This window comes from Alosa sapidissima, chromosome 5, assembly GCF_018492685.1.
Source record: "Alosa sapidissima isolate fAloSap1 chromosome 5, fAloSap1.pri, whole genome shotgun sequence".
Lineage (NCBI taxonomy): Eukaryota > Metazoa > Chordata > Actinopteri > Clupeiformes > Clupeidae > Alosa > Alosa sapidissima.
The window spans coordinates 18,925,818-18,950,017 of record NC_055961.1 but is presented as its reverse complement, the minus strand read 5'-3'; the positions used below and the strand labels follow the sequence as shown (position 1 = coordinate 18,950,017).

General features: G+C 45.7%; 1 protein-coding gene across 2 annotated transcripts; it reads left to right on the top strand.

The window, feature by feature from the left end:
* Positions 1 to 353: 353 nt before the first annotated feature.
* vezf1a (vascular endothelial zinc finger 1a) lies at positions 354 to 22,645 on the top strand. 2 transcript variants are annotated; one of them, XM_042093105.1, is made up of 7 exons: positions 354 to 475; positions 10,873 to 11,645; positions 15,142 to 15,211; positions 16,174 to 16,339; positions 18,493 to 18,528; positions 19,014 to 19,386; positions 19,790 to 22,645. In XM_042093105.1, the coding sequence occupies exons 1-7, from the start codon at positions 443 to 445 to the stop codon at positions 19,821 to 19,823; spliced, it is 1,485 nt and encodes a 494-aa protein (XP_041949039.1). In that variant the 5' UTR covers positions 354 to 442; the 3' UTR covers positions 19,824 to 22,645. The 2 variants fall into 2 exon arrangements, with proteins under 2 accessions (XP_041949039.1, XP_041949040.1); XM_042093106.1 differs by lacking the exon at positions 18,493 to 18,528.
* Positions 22,646 to 24,200: the final 1,555 nt, after the last annotated feature.

Genomic DNA, 24,200 nt, shown 5'->3' with positions numbered 1-24,200 from the left:
GTTACGTAAAAGAGAAAAAACACACCGGTCGGGGTGTCTTGCAAAACACGCGCCTGTGTAATTCAAGAATACCCCGCGACAGCAGCAGGCAATTGATCAAGTTCTTGCCATTTTTCGAATACCCCCTATGGTACTCCAAAATGCACATTAAAGGGATAGTCTGATTGTCGTAAAAGTAATTTTTCAAAAATTATACAAATTCTGGTAAAAAGTACAAATATGCCATTAGAACAGTCAAAATATAATATCGATTTGTCATTGCTGTAGCTACATTTTAAATATATTTGCATATAATTAGTCATTAACAAACACACACTCCCCCTTATGTTTCTGGGAATGGTTTGGTCCTAGGGTTACAGGAAGTTGTAGCAGCTGCCATGTTTGGCTGCTTTGTTGTAGATTTCTTGTAGGTTTCCTGCAGATTTTTTTCTTAAGTGTTGCAATGGAACCGAGCTGGAGCACATTTTTATTTCAGGTAAGATTTGCGTCTGGGATTTGATATCGCGATATGTTACAAATACTTACTAGTAGTTAAGACACTTTGTTTGTGATGTTGTTTTTATTAAACTATATTTTAAGTAGCTAGCTAAAGCAATTCTGGCAAAACAATGGTACATCAATCCTAGGCTTCCAGCTGTGAGGAAGAGCATGACGCCTGGAAAAATCAGTTTTCCCGTCTGAAAACGGTTAGTTGTTGAAAAACAGAATATATCCCACCAACCCTATACATAGAATGATTAACTTGTACGACTTGAACACCGAGCTTTGTTTTATTTCAAGCTTGATCAAAGCTCGCGAACATGAGGGATCATCCGTCGTCTCCGCTAACGCCACCGCAAGCCAGTCTTGTTGTTTTCTTTGGTGGTAACGTTAACGTTAACCGTTGATCCGTTTTATTTGATATGAAGGAATGAATTCCCTTCTTATTTTCACTTTTACTTCTAGACATGGTTCGAAGTAGCACAAAGTGAGGGGAACTCTTTTCAAATCGGTGCCCCGTAAGGTCTGATTTTCAAATAAGTGAACACTGATTACTTTTCCCTGTCCTTTTAGTGATTCAAATAGCAATGTAACCGCGGGTTTGGAGAAGGAATTCGAGCTATGCGTGTAAAAAGAACGATTCTGTTGGCGACAGTTTTTTCAGACCACCCGGGTCTGCTGATTGTGTCATTGTCTAGTAGTGATTGAATTGCGATGCATCTGTGACTTAAAAAGGGATTTGATCAGGTCTGTTTCCGTCGATTATGCACGAGGACTATCGTGAGTGTTATAACTTAGGACTAGCTGGCGTGCTAGCCATCTAGCTGGCTACATTGCGCATAACTTAACTTACATCAGTGCTTAGCTAATGCTACCAGCCTACAAATTAGCTTACACTCGCCACCGACTTTGAATCATTGTGCTGTGTAATGTTGACAGTTGTGGGGGTTTTATCCACGAAACTGTAAATATTTTGGCTTGCTTTCAGCGCAAGTCGCATCTCGAGCGATATCTCTGCGGGCAAGCAAGTTTTAATTTCAGTCGTACCACGGTCTTTTCGAACTCTGTTGACGTTAACATACTGTGCTGCTTGGTGTGTTACAAATGGGTATAATTAGTCTATACCGCGTTTTTCATCGTCTGTTTTTAGATTTAGATGCCCGTCTTCTTCTTGTACAAAAGCCACTCACTTAAACATCAGATTTGCCGACAAGTTGTTATAAATAACATTTTTATGAGTCGTGCAGTTTGTTTCAAACAGCATGGTATTTCTTGGTTATTTTCCTTGGCGTCATAGCGAAACGTTTCACTCTAACATTACCATCCAGGCCATCTGCCAGAGATGAGTCAGAGAGAGCTCACGGCATCAGACATGACTACATTGGGATATATGCATGTTGGTAAATAGCTGCCTTTCTAAATATACGCCACCGGGTATTGGTTTCGTGCAGCGCAGATAGTTGAAGCTAAATGCACGCGCAGACTGTCATTACTGCAATGTTAGTTTGGCACTCGCTTAAAGCATTGCTGTTTGGGCACAGTTGCGTGTTTGAATCTCATTATAATAGGCTTGCGCTCTGTGTAAAGCTGTATTAAGCACTGCCTTTCACCTATCTAGTTGTCTTGGATGCGTAAAGTCGAATGACTTTAATTGTTGATTGAAACTGTAGTCTCATGATTTTTAGCACGTGACATAGTGAGGATCATTACATTCCCAAAACTGCTTGTAAAGTGTGTCTGACGCATTGCTCCCACATCAACTTTTTTTTTCATGTTTTGCTGGGTTTTTAATGTCAGTTTTGCCAGAATGTCTGGATCACCTGATCCTTCTAACTGTGGAAATGAGATATGAACAGACATGGGTGTATATAACTGTGTGCATTGATCTTACAGCTTGTCAGTTGAAGTGAAATTGGACCAGTTTGATCACAGATCCCTTTTAAGTCGCATTATGTACTAACATTAAAAAATGCTCCCTGTCTGTTTCTGTATTTATGCGTGTGTGCCTGCCTGCTTTAACACAACATTAGATTGTGGAGGTGCCTGAAATACTTGTCCTTAGGCGAGTGCTTCTTTCGCCCACATCTTTTTTTTTTTGCTTTGAAGTTTTTGCCATAATTGTGACAGGTAGAGCTACTGTATCCCCCAGTGCACAGAGGAGTGCAGCTGTTTCCAGCTAATTGGTGCGAGCGCTTGGCTTCAGCCATAGCACACACTTAACTAGTTAGCAGATGTTATAGTGCCATACACACACAGGCCTGGCTAGACTTGGAAATGTCACATTACTTGTGTTAACCTGTCTCCCAAGAGGCAATGCTTTCTTAAATGTGTCTGATCTTCTGGTTTTGAGGAGCCAGGCGCTGGCCTTGCTGGGGGGGGGGGCAGGTGGTGTGGGTGGTGGTTCTTTTTTTCTCGGATGCAGGTATGGCGTGAGGAGGTATGGAGTGTGAAATGGCCTTGCTGTGCGTTTTTGTTGCATTTTCTTGTGTCCCATGCCGCATCCTCCCACCTGCGGAGGGACAGCTGGGGTGTCGTGCCCGGCGTGTCGTGCCCGGCGTCTCTGAGATCGCCTCCTCTTGCTTCCCCTCTTGTCTCTCCGCTGGCTCTCAGCAGCAGGAATCCAACTGCACCGCTGGCTAATGGGGAAGTAGCTTCCCGCAGAAATACAGACGTGTCTCTCCCCTCAGACGCTACGTGTTCAAATGATTTGATTAGTTGCTGCCTTTGCTAAAGGAGCCGGTCAGTTATGCATGTCTTGCGTGTTCTCGCCCAGTCTGGGCCAGTAGAAACACTAAGGCTGCAATGCGACGCGACTTGGTGGCCAATGGCACTCTGTTTTTTGGAGGGGGGAGATGGTGTCCCTTTCATGTGAGCACTGGTGTGCGAGCAAGCGAGCCGCCTTTGTTAGTGTGTGTGTGTGTGTGTGTGTGTGTGTGTGTGTGTGTGTGAGTGAGAGAGAGAGAGGGGGAGAGAGTTGAACTACGTGTAATCCCTTTAGTGTTGTGGCTGGGACTGAAGCATGGAGAACGGCCTCAGTGTTTGCACCAGTCCTGTTCCCAGCAGAGGCACTGAACACACACACATACGTATGACTCACGGCCTTCCGGGCCAGGTTGGAAAAGAGGGATAAAAAGAGGGAGAGAGTCAGCCGGTGAGTCGGCTATTGATCTGGAGGACTCTGGCGGCGAGAGAGGGATGGTAATGGGCATCTGGATGGCTAAAGTGACCTTATGCTGCATGAGTCGCTCTGTGCCGAATGCGAACCGTGCGGTAGCCAAGCCTAATTTCATTTCCAGCAACGGCAAGGAGGATGTGTCTATGTTAGCTATCAGAACCTCAGTACTGACCACACACACCAGACCAGACGCAGTGGTCGACCCAAACCTTGTGTGTGTGTGTGTGTTTGTGTGTGGTGGCCCGAGCCAAACCTGCTCAGTAAATATCCAAGCAAGAGCCACGACGTGTCTTGGAGGCCCAGTGCATAGAATGGAATCTCTTAATGCTTTTTGTGGTGCATAATTCCGTTAACTGCCAGACACTGGGTTCAGACTGACTGTTGGCATGTGACTTTCAAAGGGTTTTGCTCCACTACGAGCAGGCGAAAGTGAGTAGAGAGATGGAAAGTGTTTAAAATGATAAACTTAGGATCTCAGCAGTGGCCCTTTTTCCTGTTCCCTATGTGCTATGTCCATCCTATTGGTCAACATTGTTGATGTACAGAGGAACCACCAAAACTGTAAATGCTTCCGATATCCCACAGGTAGGCAGACTAGCTCCTGAGTCGTCTTTGTGACAGTTGAGACAAGGTGAGATGAGACGAGACGAGAGGAGAAGAGACTCTCTGGCTGCTAAAGGGTTTTTGTCTGTTGTGTGTTTGTCTTCCTCAGAATCTGCTACTCTCTGTTCTCGCTAAGCTGCTTTCATATTCAAATTTTTAATAAAAAAGAAGATTCTTTCTAAGAAGACAAGGGGCTGTGGGGGGGGGATTACAATTTTTCGGCGGCGCCGCGGTAGCGTCCACACCAGATCAGGCCAGCCCAGCCGTGTTCTCCGGCCTGTCTGCTCCGCACTCCCCCATTGTCAAGGAGGTGGCTGTCTTTTGAGAGCTTCCCTCGGTTTGGATGTTATTTACGTTGCAGTGACCTCAGCCGCCAGCGCGCATTTGGATCAAAACTGTCAGAGCGGCGTGAAGGCGCAGCAGGCTGCAGTCACCGCTCCTCGCTGCTGTCTGGGGGACCGCCAGACAGGCCTCTGCGCTATATACACACACACACACGCACACGCACACACACACACACGCACACACACAGATACATGCACACACACAGATACATGCGCACACACACAGATAGATACACAGATACACACAGACACAGATAAATATATAGACATAAAGATACAGATGGAGACACTCACACTCATATAGGGGTAAAAACGCCTACAAAGACACTCATATGAAGGAATACAGATGTGTGTGTGTGTGTGTGTGTGTGTGTGTGAGAGCGAGAGAGAGACCCAGACAGGCAGACTGGGAGATGATGAAGACGCCTGTGATCATGAGGGGACTGCCTGACGGTGCAGGTGGGCAGACAAAAGGAGGGGGAGCCGGCAGCCAACCTACCAGGGGAGATCCCGCGTGTGTGTGTGTGTGTGTGTGTCTATGCGCACACGTCACTGAGAGTGTGTTTGTGTGTGAGTGAGAGAGAGAGGGCAAGAGCGTCTCTTTTTTTTCTCTCTCCTCCCTCTTTTCTTCTCTGTCTCTCTCTTTCCCTCCCTTTCTCTCTCCCTCCCTTTCTCTCTCTCTCTCCCTCTCTGTTTTCTCTTTCCTCTGTCTCCCTCTCTCTCTCTACCTCCTCCTCTCTATTTCTCTCTCTCATGCTGAGTCTGTGTTCATGAATAGAGGAGCCAAATCAGTGCGGACTCGGACACAAAGCCCCCCCCCCCCCCCGCGGAGCCCAGAGTGCATCACTGCCCGGCTCTCTGTCTGCAACAATGGAACCGATGGAATAAGGAGGAGAATGCGCAATCCATTTTTCTTCTCTCTCTCTCTCCCTCCCTTTTTTCTTTCTGTCTCTTTTAAATTTTTTTCTCTCTCTTCTCCGCGTCCCTCCCCCCCCCCCCCAGCGCTTGGGACGGACGGGTGAACCCGAAAAAGAGAAGGGTCAGGTATTTAACCTCGGCCTTTTGCTGATTACGGAAGAGTGTGTTGTCGTCTTAATTGTGGTGTCCTCTTTTTCCTGCGGTCTCACACCGTGACGTGGCACGAAGAATTCTCTTCTCAGCAATATTTCTCTCATGTTCCAGACCTACTTTCCCAAGACCAGTAAATTATGGACTACCATAAAAAAAAAACAGGATTTAGGTAACGGCTAGGCCAGCTGATAAATTTAGTTTTGAGGAAGAATTTTTGCACAAGCAGTTTTTCCTGTAGTGAAATTCAGTTTCATTACCACTCAGCATTTCAGATATATTTACTGAATATTTATAACATGCTAATTAGTAAAAAAATTATATTTATATATCAGCCCAGTTATAAACTTGGTTTGAATTTCAACTGATTCCATATTCTGTATAGATATATGGGTGGTGCTGAGAAGAGTTTCTTGTTGGGGTCTTGTAATCTGGAGGTAAGTGTTCCCCATGTTTGTACGATGTATGGGGGCCCCCCTCACATATTTAGGATGCTCCATTGAACCACAATGGCATCTCTGAGCCGGCTTGTTTGCTTGCCTTCATTGTGCACTTGAGGGCCGAGGCCTTGCCAGATGTGCCTTTGTGCTGCCTTATTGGCACGTTGTCATAGAGCGGAGGAGTGTACGCCTTTGTGGTGTTGTATGGACAAGACCTGCTCTTGGGCGTTTACTGAGCTTGTACCCAAACAGCCAGTAAAGCTTGCGGGCTTGTTTATAACACCTGTTCTAGTGTTGTAGTGTTTTGCCTGTGGGTGTTGGAGTAGTGGGATGTAGAAGTAAGCTAGGCCTAGTGGACCACCTCAAGCCAGGGCTACACATGTACACAGAGAGAGAGATTTTTGTTTTTGGTTTGGGTTTTTCAGTGGCAGAGCAGCATCCTGTTCCTAAAAACACAAACTTGTGCTTGAATTCCCGCAGAGAGCCCCTGTGCCATATCTAGGTCACTGTTTAGTCTGTCCAGCAATCGGACAGGAAGGAGCGTTTTCAGAGCGCTGCGTGTGTGTGTGTGTGTACGTGTGTCTGATTATTTTTTAATGTCAGACAGTGGAGGTGGCTGGTCGCCGTTCACGTCAGAGCTGTGCTGTGTCTCAGTCGGAAACCACTTCAGTTGGAGAAATGCTCAGTCTGTAACCTCCCATCACCAGCTTGATCGGACGCTTTTCCCCACTCAACTCAACTAAGTGCTGCCCTTTTATTGGTGTTTTACGCCTGACTTTCAGCCGCTGTACTCCGGTGTTCTTGTGAGACATGCGTGGGTGCCTGGAATGATGGTTTTGTTTGTTTGTTTATGATGGCCTTATGGAAGAGCAGAGTTTGCGTTCGTCTTGTAGACTCCTCATCAAAACACTAGCTCTGGGGCTCTTTGCACTGACATGAGAGTGCCGACACTTGCCGTCACTTGCCCACGCGCACACCAGTAGCGTGCCCAAATGACAAGACTTCAGTCAGCAATGGATTTTATTGAGCTGCTCTGACAAAAATAGAACTGAATCATAATCTACAATGCAGCAGTGGTGTAGTGTTTTATTGAAAACAATGGAATTGAAGTTAACTAACGTGTAAGCTGAAACTAACGTGTCAATGCTGATGTGCAGGGGGCTTTAGAATGGTGCGGAGTGCGGACTCTCACCCCCCCCCCCCCCCCCCCGTCCTCCGCCTAAACTGGGCATCACTGGCCCATGAGGCGGTCTGAAGCCCTGTTGCCAGGGAGCAGGTGTTTGGTCTTAATCACAGTTGGTGCAGCCGAGACCAATTGATTCCATGCTTTCCATTACGGATTTAGATGGCGTTACACTTGATCACTTCTGGCCACATTTTGCTTTATGATTAGTTTGCCTTGTCCTTTTCAGAAACTGTAGTTGGTCCTGGTGGTCAGAGTTTGGTTCTATCTGTATTTTGCCGTTTCAGGGATTTGATTCAGTTGCAGAACCATATTTGTCTGGTATTTGGTCTAAATCACTGTTAGAGTTCAGTTCCATGTCAAATACACCTCTCTGTATTTGCTGGTCTTGGGCCTAGATCACCAAGTCTGGCTTCAGTGTCTGGTAGACAGTCTTTTGTTTTGGCTGTGTCTTGTCTTCAGTGGCAGGTAGAGCCAAAGTCCTTTTAGGAAAGTCCCCCCACTCGGCGGCCATCTTGCAACGCAATTTGGGCAGTTATCAGCAGCTATTTTCTTATTCAAGTGAATGGGGAGGCATACAGGAAGGAGCAGGATATGTGCAGAGCCTACTGCCATATTGGCGTTACAAACTAACCCCATGCGTTTTCTATGGTGGATTCTGTGAGTGCTGTGTCTCCTCATTAGTAAGTCTCTGGTGAAGCGTCTTGTGTTTTGGCCTTTCCTGGTCCTCGGCCCCTCTGCTGGACTAGCTAGCCCCTCGGATTCCTTCCTGTGCTTCATATGAGTCGGCTACTTTTGCAGTCAGCTGACAACTCGGAGAGCCGGGCAGCATGGCTAGGTTTACACACGAGGACCGATTTAGAGGCACTGGATTGGGCTGCAGTTCAGCATTTGGTAATGAGAATAGTCCAGTCTATTTTTGGGCCCGTGGAACACCTACCTGGAGGAGGCCTATTCGCTTGGCTCTGGACGCTTAGGAGACATATGACCACTAATGCACATCAACAGCAAACATCGACTTTCTGCGCTGATATTTCAAGCTGGGGCCAGGCCGTGTTTAACTACTGGGCCACTCTATGGCATTACACTTCTGAAACTAGTTGTATAACCTTTCCTTTTCCAGTAGTCTCATAAGTTAAAGGGAGTCCTTTTCCAAATGTGGCACAAGTTACAGTGAGTTCTTTTCCAGCAGTCCCATAATTTAAAGTGACTCTTTCTGTGGTGAAGGAATCTCTCCCTCTCTCTCTCTCTCTCTCTCTCATCTCTCTCTGTCCTGGTAAATTTCCTGATGTGATGTGAGAGCCCCCTGCCCGTCATTAGTCATCGGCCGGCGCAGCGAGGGCAGGCTAGGCGGAAGTGGTGACGGAGCCCCGCTGGTCATCTTTCAGCCTGAACTCCCAGTGCAGTGCAGCGTCCTGCCACGCTGCGCTCTGCTGCCGAGCCAAGCGGAGCACGGAGACGCGACACGCCACACATGCACTCCACATGACTCACTGGCTATTTCTGACAAGCCGCCGACACGCTGGCTTTGGTGAAGTGCTCGTGCACACACACACACTCACCCTGAAACTCTCTCTCTCTCTCTCGCTCACTTCCTCACTTTCTCTGTCTTTCTCTCGGCTCTTGCATGCCCTCACTTTCTCTTTGTCTCTTCCTCTTCTTCTGCACACACTCACTCCTCCTTTTGCCTCCTAACTCCCTTACTGTTACTGTCTGTAGCTCTCTCTCTCTCTCTCTCTCTCTCTCTCTCTCTCGCTCTCGCTCGCGCGCGCGCGCTTCGTCGCCGGTTCTCTGCTCTGTCATCCACTGCTCAGATGATGAGTGTAAAGCTCTGGTTAAGCCAGGGCCCAGGCGGCCGTCATAATAGATTTTTGGCCCTGGGAACACACACACACACACACACACACACACACACACCCACACACACACCGACATGGTCATTGGTGTTCAGTGCTTGCAAAACACAGCACACTCAGTGGAACACGCAGTTCTGTCCACTCCGAGCCAAAGCGTGTGTGTGTGTGTGCGTGTATGCAGGCGCGTGCTTACGTTTGTGTGTGCGTCAGTACTAGTCACCTGCAAATGGTTTGACTTCAAGGCTGTTCCTGTCCCCATTTAAACCACCACAGAAAGAGAGCAAGTTTAAAAGACAGTCAGTTTGAGAGAACATTCAATGCGTGTGTGTTTGAGGTGTAAAGATGTAGGCCAAGCTCCCCCAAAAGAGCTGCGTTGTATAAACCCTTGGCGGAGGAATGATGCTCGTGAGTGGCACCTCAGGGAACCTGGCTTCCCCGGATCTCTGCCGCGTTCTCAGAAAGCCGAGGAGGCGCCCAGCCGGCCTTTCCATCGCCCTGGACACGGTGGTAGCCATTAGTAAGCACTTTCCCCGACTCGACTCCGACTCCAGCCATGCTGACCAAGCTCCTGACTTCCTTCCAGGGAGGGAGAGAGAGAGGGGGGGGGGAGAGAGAGAGGGGTGGAGGGGAGGGGAGGGGGAGAGAGGGTGAGTGAAGGAGGAGGACGAGAAGAGGGAGCAGGCTACTAACGCTGCTGTTAAGCCAGTGACTGACACCAACTGGCAGCAGCAACAGCTCTGAGAACTGGCTCTACCTGGCTGGAAATCAATGTTAAAGTGTGTTTTCAGGGAATCAAAGCAGTCTGGTCCGAACCCCTCAAATGGTCTTGGCACAGACTGCAGCAGAAGCACTCTTGAGCGCTCTGCATTTAAAGCAAAACTTTGGATCTAACTTGGCTCAAAACATGTTTTTTTAACAATGTAGCCTATCCCATGTCATGGTCAGACCACAACAGACAACACTACGGTGTAGGCCCTTGTTTTTCAATCACTGTGGCTAGGCACACTAGTGTGCCGTGAGAGATCGTCAGGTGTGCGGTGGAAAATGATCTGATTTCACTTTATTGGTCCAAAAAGATAATCTTCTATAAAATAATTGTTTATATTGTACTGGTCTCATTGAGTGTGTGGCTGTGCTGCTGATAGTATGCTATCGACAACAATTCCATTATCTGTGATTGGACACAATTACATGCAGGCTGGGTAATGTTAACCTCTCCATGGTGCAAAGTTCACATGTTTTGCTCTCCTTGTGAAACAGTGGATGATTCGATCCTCAGACAAAGTACCGTCCTTTTTAATAGCTGAAAAACTACAGGGCTACCTTTTCAAAACCGGTGTCTTTGTTTTTGTCATGGGCATTAAATAGGACAACTGTAAGCATATTAGCCCATTGTTCTTTTGTTTTATACTCACAAAAATACATATAATTCTCCCTGCGTTTATTTTACTGAAAGGGTTTTGCATAAAGGCGCTTGTAAGGGACCTGTGTTTGTTGGAGTCTTGAATATTATAAGAAATTTTAGACTATGGTACGTTTCATTTTTGTAACATTTGGGATGTTGGCGTGCCATTGGATTTTTTCAGGGTAAAAAAAATGTACCGTGGTTAAAAACACTGGTTTAGGCTTCTGCTGGCCTAGTTAGCTCAGTGTGTTGATGGCTGTATTGTAGTCTGCAGTATTGTGCTGCCATACTGACGTGTGTGTGTGTCCCTCTCTGCAGCAGGCCAATGAAGCCCTTCATCACCAGCACCAGGTGGCCCAGAACAGCCTGCTGCCTCTGCTCAACTCCAACGCCGAGCCCGTGGACCAGAAGCCGGTGATGCCCATCCCACTGGACCAGAAGCCGCCGGTGAGCCAGGCCACGGGCCAGGGTGGAGGCGGCGGAGGTGGTGGAGGAGGAGGCAGCGGAGGAGGCCCCATGGCCGTGGTGAAGAAGGAGCACAAGACCAAGACGCCGTTTGTGTGCAGCTACTGCAACAAGGCGTTCCGCGACAGCTACCACCTGCGCCGGCACGAGTCGTGCCACACGGGCATCAAGATGGTGTCGCGGCCCAAGAAGGCGCCGCAGTCGGCGCCCACCATGGTGCCGCTCATCTCCTCCATGCAGCGGGAGAACTCCGGCGGGAACCCCTCCTACATCTCCACCATCGCCGGCATCCTCACCACGGCGACCACCTCGGCCTCTACAGGCTCCAGCGTCATGTCCTCGGTCTCCATGGGCACCATGCAGCAGCAGCAGCAGCCCCAGCAGCCCAAGAAGCCGCCGAAGCCGGTGAAGAAGAACCACGGCTGCGAGATGTGCGGCAAGGCCTTCCGCGACGTCTACCACCTCAACCGCCACAAGCTGTCGCACTCGGACGAGAAGCCCTTCGAGTGCCCCATCTGCCACCAGCGCTTCAAGCGCAAGGACCGCATGACCTACCACGTGCGCTCGCACGACGGCGGCGTGCACAAGCCCTACATCTGCTCCGTGTGCGGGAAGGGCTTCTCCAGGTGAGCAGAACGACCTTTGACCTCTGCGATCTTGCAGTCACTACTGCCTTAAAGGTGTTCTAAGCGATGTTGGGTAACGTCACTTCTGTTGACGTTCAAACAAAACAGAGAGCTAGCTCGCTACCCCTCCACCCCTCCCCTTCCCTCCCGTGCAATTGAAACTCTCCTAAATGCGCATCTCACATTATTTTCCGGACGCATAGTTAAATGCGCTCCGCTGGCTGCAGACATTTGCAGTTTAGCAATAAACAGCAAGTCTAGTTTTATTCCATAAATATATTGTTTTTAAAGACGTTAGTAGCATGCGCTATTAAGAGCTTCCATGTGCGGTTTGTCAACATCGCAAAAACTACAATTTTCACACAACTTGGTGGTAGGGTGTAGCACTGGCTAAGGAAAACATATTCATTTCTGTAGCTGTTTATTCAAAGGATTTCCCCATATCGTAGCCTATTAGCTCTCAACAACAGCAAAAATGAAACGTGGAGAGTGGATGTCTCCGCGCGGAGACTCCACCGTTATTAGATGTGCACTCGGTCGCGATTCGATGCAGGGGAAAAAAACAACGTCTTGTAGTAACGAAGGTAAGCAATTTTGCAAATGTAGGGGCGGCACAAAACTTGGCCATAAACATTTTGTATGCACTTGCGGTGATGGCCTAGTAATGTGAAAAGCGGACTATAACCAAAGAAACCAAATTTGATTTGCACCAAATAAAGGCTGTGTTGTGGGTTGTTTCTACAACATGCATAAAACGTTCTAGAGGAAACACTGAACATACAGGTGAAACTTAACACCAGATGATTATGATGCAGACACATTCCCATAACACAGAGGTTGTAGCTCAGCATTTCAAATGCTTCATAGCTTTCCACACAGATGTGCCACCTTTTTACTGCCGTAATTCTGATCATTATGTACCATCTGTGTTGCTTCTGTTCTGTCAAATATCTTCCATCTGGCTGTTGGTATAATGATGGTAGAAATATTCCTCTCTTCTTCCGTGGTGTTGGCTAGAACCACACCAACCAGTAAGCCATGTGTCTGCTAGTTTCATAGCTCCATCGTAATGTGCAGCTGATCGGATGAATCTGTTTGGGGATATGTTAAGGCTGCCTAAACGCCATCCTTATTATGGAACCGCCAAACGCAATCTGTGTCCGAGTTCATCTTGGTCTCACTCAGTAAAACATTGAAAACTGATGGGAAAAACCCATTAACAGCCACTTTCTATTTCGAAACTCTAGTGTACTTTTGTCACTGATCGGCCCCAGTCTTCTGCAGACCGATTGAACGTCTGATTTCTGGTGTTTATCTCCCTGAAAGGAGCTCTAGGTGGGCGTGGCCAGGCTGTAATTAATGTAATTGCAATTGTAATTGGTTTTCACCAGTTACTTTGCAGGGAAGTGTTTATGCAGCTGTGCGGAACACATCTCTGAATGGGACTGCTAAAATTCCTTCAGTATATTTATTTGCCGAATAGAATAGATCTTTAGAATTAAATCTGTGTTGTCATTGTCACATTGGAAAATGCTGCCGTTAACCTAGGCTCCATATGTAGTTGCATTTGTTTTCATCTGCAGCACAATAACTTTAGGGATTAGGGAATTAAGTCTGACCACTCAGTGTCCGGCTGTGGTGCTGCAGAATGTAGGGTATGACGGTCAGATATATGTGGTGAGGAGCCTGGAAGGCCATCTGCTCGTCCATATGATGTTAACATCGTCTGTCCGGCTGAGGCTCCCATTGGCCGTCGCTGCGGCCTGATTTATGGAGGGGCTCAATACTTTCTGACTCACTGCTTTTGTTGCCTGCGGAGCACAGAAATCTCTTCTGGCTTCCTAGATGGCTTCCTTCTGAAAGAGAGAGAGAAGGGGGGAGGGGGGACTCAGACTGCTTTGATTTCTCTCTCTCTCTCTCGCTCTCTCTCTCTCTCGCTCTGTTTTAACATCATGCTGTGGTTCCACCGAGCCCGTCACGGCTTCCGCCTCCCAGGGGAAGAGAGTGAAAGGACCCACTGATCCAGTGGGTCGGGATTTCCTCTCTCATCCAGCAGCCTGTGTGTGTGCGCGCTGTCGTTTTTAAGCGGTGACTCTGCTCAAGTGCTAACCCCTTTCCAGTAAGAGGTAGCAGGAACAGCAGTACATGAGTCAGTCTCTCTCTCCTCTCTCTCTCTCTCTCTCTCTCTCTCTCTCTCTCTCTCTCTCTCTCTCTCTCTCTCTCTCTCTCTCTCTCTCTCTCTCTCTCTCTCTCTCTCTCTCTCTCTCTCTCTCTCTCTATCCCTCCCTCTCTCTTTCTTTCTCTCTTTCTCTCCTGTTACCAACCCAGGCACTGCGTGACTAATAATCTGCGGATTAATTTCCGAGTGAGCAATGGAAGTAGATGAAGACGAGTTGAAAAGGAGGATTTTTGCTCGTGAAACGTGACCCTGCCCCCCCTGCTCCCCACCGCACCGATTCCTAGCCCCCCGCCCCGCCCCACCCTCCAAGCACACCAAAGCTGACCGATAGTTTTTCATACGTGATGTAGAAGAGCCCAAAGTCGTACACGTTTATGGTGTAGTTTGAATGGAAACACACTGAAGTTACTGGCAATTTTTTTTTTATGTTGAGGCGTTTGAATGGTAATGGTGAAGAGTGGTGTCTTGCAGTAGACTAAGAGTGTTTGTTTATTTTTGTTGTGCCGGTGGAGTTTGAAAGATGACTCTCTAAAAAATGATTGTTGTTTGTGGTGGCGTTTTGAAATGTAACACGGTGAAATATAGTGTCTGCTAGTAGAGGAGCAGGACACGGGGGTCAGTGGTAGCGAGCTGTGGCTACCGGCTGTGTGTGTGTGTGTGTGTGTGTGTGTGTGTGTGTGCGCGTGTGTGTCTGGAAGCCGCTGTCCTCTTCGGTTAACAACAAGAGAGGGGAGAGAGGAGCAGCCATTCCGGTTCACAGCACGCGTGAAGAGATTAGAGTCGACTCTGCCCCTCACCAGCTCCACCGCTGCCTGTGTGAAACTGCCGCTTCATGGACCAGCTGGCACTGTGTGCTGCTTGTGTGTGTGTGTGTGTGTGTGTGTGTGTGTTTTTCCTGAAAGCAGGAGTAACCCTGTTCAACAGGACGGGGCAACTGGCAGGCTATGATGTGATTCAGGAACCTGTTGTGGAAACTCCCTTGAATAAACAGATCTGAGGGTCATCGTTATTACTCAGCTTTTTGGTTTACTCTGTTGTGATTGGTCAGTTGAGTCATTTAGAGATCTGATATTTGTGAATGACACACGTCTGACCTGTATGTGCTCATGAATATGACCGCCATTTTTTTTATGGTGTTTTACTTGAGTTTGATTTGAGCTTGTTTTTCACCAGTTAAAATGTTTTTTTTATCAAATTCAGTTTTAATCACTTACAGTATGTAGCACTGTTAACAGTTAATTAGACCTCAAGACGTCTTTATCATTTCTTTTATCACTCGATAACATCTTTGATTTAATTTTTATTTTTATTTTGCAGGCCTGACCATCTCAGCTGCCATGTCAAGCATGTCCATTCCTCAGAGCGACCATTCAAATGCCAAGTCACGGTAAGAGATGACAGCCATTGCTTAGCCATGCTGTTTGTTGTGGTTAAAGATTCTCATTGTGTGAGCCAGGCTGGTGTACCATGAAGTCAGAGGGGTGTTCAAATTCAAAGCGAACGTTTTGTAGCGATTGCCTGTTTGCTTGCCAGCTTGGTTTACAGTTTAAATTTTAATGTTTTTGTGTAAATATTTCAAATTGCTCGCTTTAAGTTCAAAGATAACACATTCACCACAAATGGTTGCCTCTGTATGCCAACTTTTGAAGGCACCTCTGGCGTCTAACTCAACATCCCGTTAATCTGGTGTCATAGCACATAGCCCTCAGGCCTCCTCTGTTTGACAGTAAATCCTCCACGCTGTTTAAGTGATGCCTGGCTGCCTTCAGAGTCACACTTCTCATCGCTCTGGCCTGTTTGAAGAGGTCCTGACTGTTATAGTAATGCATGTGTTTAAAAAGACCCCATTAGTTAGACTGTGTGTGTGTGTGTGTGTGTGTGCGCACAAAGATAATGAAGACACTACTGCTCCGACTGCTTGCAGTTATGAGTTACTGCTGTTGCACTGAAGTTAATGAGGAGACCTGCAGTCATGATCTTAGTGTCCCTCTCTGCCTGCCGTATTGGCTAATTCACCATTTTGCTCGGAGATTGGCCGCTGTGGCGGTCAGGCAGTTGTCTCCTTACGGAGGGAGTGACTGATGTGGCACAGAAGGTAACGAGGGATGCCAGGGGTCATGACCCCATAGTGCCTCACCTCTCTGTGTCGCCATGCACAATTAATGCTTTTATGACCAGACTGACCGCTTTCACACTAACGATCTGTGTGTCGCTGGAGCTTAGTTTGTGTGTGTGTGTGTGTGTGGGTGTGGGTGTGTGTGTGTGCGCACGTATGAAACTGGAGAGCGAGGCTGACCTTTCCCTGACCCCTTGTCCCCCGGCTCACTCTGGCTCTGGTGTCCCTGGCAGGCCTGCACCTCTGCCTTCGCCACCAAAGACCGCCTGCGCTCCCACATGATCCGGCACGAGGGCAAGGTCACCTGCAACATCTGCGGCAAGATGCTGAGCGCCGCCTACATCACCAGCCACCTCAAGACGCACGGCCAGCAGACCAACTTCAACAACTGCAACAAAGGTAAGTCGCCCAGCCCTAACTCAACAACGCACGCGACCATGCCGTGGCAGTCTTTGGGTTCAACTGGTTTAGTTTAATCGTTTAAATTATGTTTTTTCTCTTTGTTTGTGTTTTTGCTCAGCCGCAAATGGCAGTCTTTTGGTTCAACTCCATAAGTTATCTTTTCTCCTGGCGCATTTTACTCAAATGGCAGTCTTTTCGCTTGGCTCGTTTTAAGTTATGTTTACTATTTGTGAATTTGCTCTGCCTCAAATAGCAGTCTTTTGGTTCTACTTGTTTGAGTTTGGTTTTACTGACTTATAAAAAGGGTTTCTGGGCTTGCTGGAAGGGGTTAATAAACTTAATAAAAAGCGCTGCGTCTTTAAGATGACTAATGGGCCAACTGGAAATTACTGTGCGGATGAATCATGCTCAGTAAAACGTGCTCTCTGAGACTTTCTCCAGTGATGCATCCTGACTCGGCCCTTAGTCACAGTCTAAGAATGTGTCCTTGTTCATTAATGACAAATCCTCTGTCTTTAAGATATCTATATATATATATATATATATATATATATATATATATATTACTTTTGTTTTTTAAATAGGCTTTTTTTTCCCCCACGTAGCCTTTTGCAAAAGACACCCAAATGGAGTTATACTGGAATATGCCATTCACCGTTGATTTTAAAGATAATTTCGATCTAGATAAATATGGTTTGGCTGATTGCGTGTCACATTTAAGCGCAAAGAGCCAAGATGCAGTTGATTCTATCACTATATTTCCAACACTGTCCCCAGGGTGTCTGTGCTGTTATGTGATGAGCACTGTTATAATAGGCTATGCCGTGTACAATATGTGGCCTGACTGGTGCAGAATGGCCTCCATATATCCAGGGTTCCCATGGGTCATGGAATTTTGATAAAGTCTATTCCAGACATGAAAGTCAGGGAATTTTATCATATTTGGGGCAAATTAATGGTATATCAGGGAATTTTGCTGTAGCAGTTTATAATTTACTTGCTAAAATGCATTAATGCACATATGTTTCCACTCAGAATTGGTCTTTATTTGGTTATTAGTTTTACTGCTTTCGTGAGTGGTCATAGTTAGCCCAACTTTGTTAATTCAATCCCCATTTATTCATCTTCTGCTCTAAAAAAAAGCCAAAGATGTTTGAGCATTACGCAGCCGCCCCTTTGTCAGTTTATTGCACCATTCATTGTACAGTAGGTCATGGAAATTCGGGTTTTTTGTCAGGGGAAAGTCGGAGCTTTTTAAGCTCAGCTGTTTTCTATACTAAAGAAAATGAACCATGGTGTGAACAGGAAAGGCTAGTAATTGGCTTCAGTAAAGCGGAGGTTGTTTGCTTCACTGAATCACAGATATTGTACGGTAGTCGGCAGCGTGGGTCTCTTTAACTCTGTCAGATTGAAACGGAGTGGCTGTGAAAGAATGCTGAGAAATGTGCCTAATGATTATAGGCAGTTGAAGCAATTGTTATTGTAGCAGAACAGGCTCCGGTTTGATCACATTTAACCAGAAATCAGATTAGCTTTCAGTTAAGATTATCCAAATTAAACGCCTCTGGGAAGTTATAAAACGTCTAAATTCTCTGAAGTGTGGTAATATTCCTTGCACTGGCCCATGGCATGGCTGACATTTAAGAGCAGTATTTCAGCATTGTTTTGGTTTGACTGGTTTGGTACTTGTAGTTGTGCGGACATGTTTTTGCTGAGTCATTTAACCCAGTTATTTTAGTGCTGCTTCCTGCAGCGCATGTTGAGTGTGCGTCTTCCTTTTTTAAAAGACACCATGTAGCCTATTAACCAGCCCCGTAATCCTGATTAATTGAGGCTATCTATAGCCCAGAGCTATAGATACTGCACTCCCAGTAGGAGGGCTGATAAAACTGTTGATTTAACCTTCTTGATCAGTTTAGCTGAGGCATTACAGCTAGTTGAGTTCGACAAACTACCAGCATCTCCAGCTCAGCACTAACCCCCTCCCCCCCCCCAATCAACACTGGAGACATACCAATCCACCCCAACACCAGTACCACCGCCACCACCACTAACGGCTGGGGGTTTTATGGGGGGACATGTCCCACCCGGTGGGTCTGGGTTGTGGCCGCTAGGTCCTCATAACACTCTGTGTCTGTATTCCTGAATAGGCTCCTGGCAGTGGAACTCCCCTCACACACGAAAAGGTAAAACTGTAGCCTAGTGTGGGGAATGATGATAGTGGTGATGATGATGATGATGGTGGTGGTCTAAATTAAAGTAAAACAAAAAACAGTGCAACACGCGCACACACACAAGACACAAAATCACTCAACTGCAAAACACGCATGCACACACACATAAGACGCAAACTCATTCAAGTCACACACACACACACACATCAAGCCACTAATAGCATCCAGTCATCTCCCTGCGGTTTAGATTCAAACTACTGCTAAACTCACACCTGCTCGGACAGGTGGTTACCTGTACATTCACACCTGTTTGGACAGGTGACCTCCTCCCAGTTAGCATGCAGGCAAAGCAGTGGATGGGGACACGTTTGCACGCACCAAGTCTAAGCAAACAATGTTCTTTCTTTCTTTCTTTCTTTCTTTCTTTCTTTCTTTCTTTCTTTCTTTCCCTCCTTTCTTTTTTTCTTTCTCTCTTTCTCTTTCTTTCTGTCTTCCAGATAGTAACGATGTCTGCAACTCGTCCTCCATCACCCATGTCACCTCGTCCACCCCCATCATGAGTCGTGGCGGCAGTGGCACCAACAGCAGCTCCGGCTCCTCCAACCCAGTCACCATCGCCACTGCGATGAGCCTGGGCACCAACACGGTCAACATCACCTCGCCCATGGGCCTGCAGCACCCGGTGACCATCACCGGGCCGGTGAACATCGCCTCGGTCAACATCCCCACCACGGCGCACATGAACATCGCCCATCCCGTGGCCATCACCACGCCCATGGCCATGAACATCGCCGGGCCGCTTAACATCGCCATGCGGCCCATGGATAGCATGCCTTTCCTCTCGCAAGTCCTCCCATCCTCCCCACCCTGGTAGAGACCACAACGACCATTACAACCCCTTACACCCCCCCCACACACACCCCACACCACACACACACACACACACACACCCTGTTTTCCCTCTTCACCATTTGACCCTTCTCTTCTTCCTCTTTCTCTTCCTCTTCCTTCTCTTCCTCCGCCTCCCTCTCCTCATCTCATCTCCTCTCCCCACCTCCCCCTCCTCCACAACTGAGAGAAGTTGTTTACTCTAAAGGAGCAGCCTGAATGAACCATCCATGTCCTAGCCGCTGCCTCCTTTAGCAACCTTGCATCAAAACAATTAACACACATTTTTGTTTGTTTTTTGATTGTTTTTGGGTTTTTTTGTGCTTGTTGGAACTGAAACATTAGCTAGACTTTAGGTGTTTTTTTTTTCTCTCCCTCTCTGAAGGAGTGCTGGTTTGGCGTGGGGCGCACAGCATTAATGTGAACGTTGGAGTTGATGACGCACAAAGCCAGAGTCACACATGGATCAGAAGGGTTGGAACGATCTTCTCACACTTAACTGATCACAGTGACGCTATTTGGAGAAATTTCACAAGGACAAATGCAATAAGTGCTGATTTTTCTCTGATTTGTTTTTGTTTCTCGATTTGTTTGTTTGTTTGTTTGTTTGTTTGTTTGTTTACTAAGTTTTCTTCCACGTCATCTGGGCTGTGTCTTATGAGCCACTTGCCTGCTCATCAGTATTTAACGTTTTAAGGAATTGAGTTCAAAAGGGACAAAAGCTTCCACTGTGAGGGAAGGGGTGATATGTTATTTTTTCATTATTATTTTTATTTTTTATTGTGATTTTGCTCAGTTTTACCCTCCAGGGGAGAGGGTATGCCTGTTTTCGGTTTGAGGTACAGCGGTTACCTCGATGGACGTCGAGGCGGCGATCAAATCTGGCGTGGATTCGACAGGGGCCAGATCGTTTCCTGAGTTTGCTTACTGTCTGTGTGTTGCTTATGATGTGCTCTTGGTTATGTAGGGCAATGCGTTCTCACTCCAAAACAAATGTTCACTGTCTATTTTTTTTTTTTTTTTTTTTTTTTTTTAAGTTTTGTTCAGTGTTTGGGATGGACACTAGGAATGGACACTTTCTTTTACTTTTGTTTAAAACAAAGCTGGAATGCTTTTTATTATTATTATTACCTTATTATGGACCCTGAAATCATGTACTATTCAGATCTACAGTATGCGAGAGAGGAGTGAGTTTTGCACTGAAAGCATATCTCATGTTGTTAAAATATATAAAATGAAGAAAGACAAAACAACAGCAGCAGTATTATCAAAGATCAAATTTTGGAGTGGTAGGAATCCAGCCTAGATCTTACAGCGCCACCTAGTGGTTGGCAAGTGACAACCTTAGTTCACAGATTTTATTTTGAACTATTATCATGTTGGTGACAGAGTGTAGATCTTAGAAGTATTTTATACTCTATTTTTATTTTTAATTATATTTTCATTTTTTAATTATTTTATCATTATTTTTTCAAGGACCCTGTTAAGTGTGGGACATTCTGCTCAGGTATTTTGGGAGTATGAAAGTAACCTAGTTTTTATTATTATTATTATTATTATTATTATTATTATTATTATTATTATTATTAGGCCATGTGTAACATGTCAGTTGGGTTCCTGGATTTTTTTTTTTTCAGCATTACTTTGTAAATGTCCAACCCCCAAATTGTTGGGGCTGACAAGCAGAAGTCCTTCACCAACCAGGGATCCAAGAATGCTCATTACTTGTGTTGCCGTCCATATCTATGGATTGCAGTCATTACTTCTGTTGCCGTCCATATCTATGGATTGCAGTCATTACTTTGACTGAAAATTCTTTTTTTTCTTTTCTTCTAACTTCACTTCAGAACCAAATACTAGTGTGTGGGGATGGCTCGCTCTCTCTCTCTGTCTTTAAAGGTAGCAGCCGTGTGTGTGTTTGCGTGTTTGCGTGCATGCGCGTGTGTGTGTGTGTGTGTGTGTGTGTGTGTGCCCCATCTCTGTAATAGTAAGGAATAAGAGGTCACATTGAACACTGCCGAGAGTGTCGAAGCACTCGCCTGGCCTGCCTATGTTTCGACTCAGGACGTTGCGAACTACACGTTGCTCAGAACACTCTCACTGCAACAAACAAGGGACGGATATCTCGTGTCCTTTTTGTCACTACGTGGGTGTCGAGCCCTGCAAAATGTGATGCTAGGTACACTGTGTAAGCCACTAGTGGTGCACAGGCATGTTTATGGATTTAGTTCTTTTTTTTTTTTTTTCCTTCTTCTAATTAGTATTATTAATTTGTGTTATTATTTAATCAATTCTCTTACAATCCCTCCCAGATGGCTGCTGCATCTGGGGCGGCTCTGCTCCGGGCCCGGCCCACGTCTGCGCGTGGGTTTGGCTCCCTGTAATATGCAGAGTGGAGCAGACCAACATGAGGACACTTGAGGGAAGACATGCTCATTTGGTGGAGTTGATCAGGAAGAATACTTATGATGGGAGGGGGGAATAAACAGCAACAACACTAATTAGTTCAGTCAAGTGTGCAATGACTTGCCAATGAATTGTCCTGCTACAGTTGATGTCATTTTTCTAGGAGCATCTTTTGACTGGTGGAATGCAAGTCGCTTGCATCGTCTTGCTCAGACCTATTAAATACAAGTGTAGTAGTGCTCCTTGTTTTCATATGTGAGGTGTTTAATTTTGGTCTTGAACGAACAAAAAAAAAGATGCATGTGCTATTTTTTTCTATTGTCTTTCTTTAAAGAGAGAATGTCCTGAAGAAAAGGTTTTTTTTTTTTTTTTTTTTTTTTTTTTTTTTTTTTATGAAGTCCTTTTAAAATGGATGCATTACAATGGCCTCCTCGTTTTTGCCAAATTGCTGACAACTATGAAATGCATTGAACTAAACATTACAATTGAGTGTGTTCTCATTTTTAAATGAAGATGCTGAATTGGAAACTCTTGGACCCCTGTGAAGGCAGTTGAATGTATATCTTTGTACAAACAGTTTAGTTCTGAGGATATGGTAGTTACACTAGCAAAAGTGAGTGAAGAAGCAAGATAACCTTTTATAAAACTTTTTGTATTAGAACATTAACAATGGTAATTTTGTATATATGAAAACTAGGCTTTCTGGGTAGCAGAAAGGTAAAACATTCCTACATTTTTTTTAAATGTATGTTTGTCAGAAATAATTATGTAAACATGCGCAACGTTTTATGTGCCTTTTATTTGGGTTGTCTAAATAAAAGAAAACTATAAAACATATCATCTTTCTTCATTTTAACGAAGGAAAACTAGGACATTGTAACTCGTACACTTTCGCACTCGAACACACACAGAGAGACACACACACACACACACACACACACAGAGGCACACACACACACACACACAGACTTTTGCCCACCGGAATTATTGAGTCACTGGTGAGAGGCAGTCCGAACGCCCACCTTCCAGACAAGCTCTGCACAGGCCACCTCCTTTTGAGAAGATTGGGTAGGCTGTAGGCCTACACACCTGAATGTGGAGAAAATTGTTACGCTTGTACTCACACATATTACACACAGATACCAGTCGACCATTTAGCTTTCTGCAGGCAAATACACGGCTCCATTACGATGTGTCTACAATGTGCTCCCCTTGTCTAGTTCTTTGGAGAAAAGACACAATGTGACATCACCTTTGTACATGGGGGGCGGGGGGTGATCTATCAAGAAACTAAACGATACCGAAAAGCGAAATCACCTTCAAGATCACTGGCATGAAAATAATTAAATCAATAATTTAATTGTAGCCTAATGCCAGTATGCCACACAGACTTAATGTCTGGCATTCAGAGTAATGGGCCCTTTTCTCTTGATCACTAAACGAATTCAATGCATGTCAAGGACCCGAAAATTAGGCCTATTAGATGTAAATATTTTTCACCACTAAACTTAAATATAACATTTCCCATCTGTATATGGTGAGGTTTTGTTTTAGTAGGGGGGCCTATGTGTCTAATTTGGGGGCCTGTGGGATTATTATTAGTAATAAGTATTATATCTTTGTTCTAGGGGTTCTTAAGAGTAAAAAAAAATATGTCTCTGAAGGTTTTGATCAAAGGTCAAATTCAGAAAAGGTCAAATATGGTTTTTGGGCCACATAAACAATACAACATTATAAAACATTTTTAGGCTGATGATTGATCTCTTTAACAAGAAATTGTGACTAAAATTCTCGAAATTGTCCGCTAAAAAAATGATACTTCAATATCAATACAATCAATTCATGCCTATTAGTGTGCTTGAGTGTAGGCCTAGCCTGCTCTGTCAGTTCTTGTCTACACCCATTCAGAGCACAAAGTGCAGAGATCTCTGTTAAATCAAGTTTAATAGACTTAATAGACTTTTACATAGTACCAGCTGAAGTCTGTAAGGCCTTCCGTAGCTTTTGTAAGTGTGATGAACAGAAAAGGTAAAGGATCAGATAGACAAACAGACAGGTGTGTGTGTGTAACAGAGAGAAAGAGAAAGAGAGACACTACCAGCATGGATGGATTATGAACTTTCAGGGCCCTGGGTCCAGGTGTATTAAGGGCCACCCACTAATTGTTGCGGGGGACATTTTTAAAAATGTATTTGATGTGATTTCCTATATTCTTGTGCATTTTGGGGATGGCCAATACTTTAATTCAATCAGATTCATAGCCTATATGGTGATATGATGTTCTATTGAGGCAATGATTCCATGCAATGGCTTGGGCCCCCTGACTCCTTGTCTCCCCTGGGCTTGGGCCCGGTAGGCCCATGCAGTAATCCATCCCTGACTACCATTGA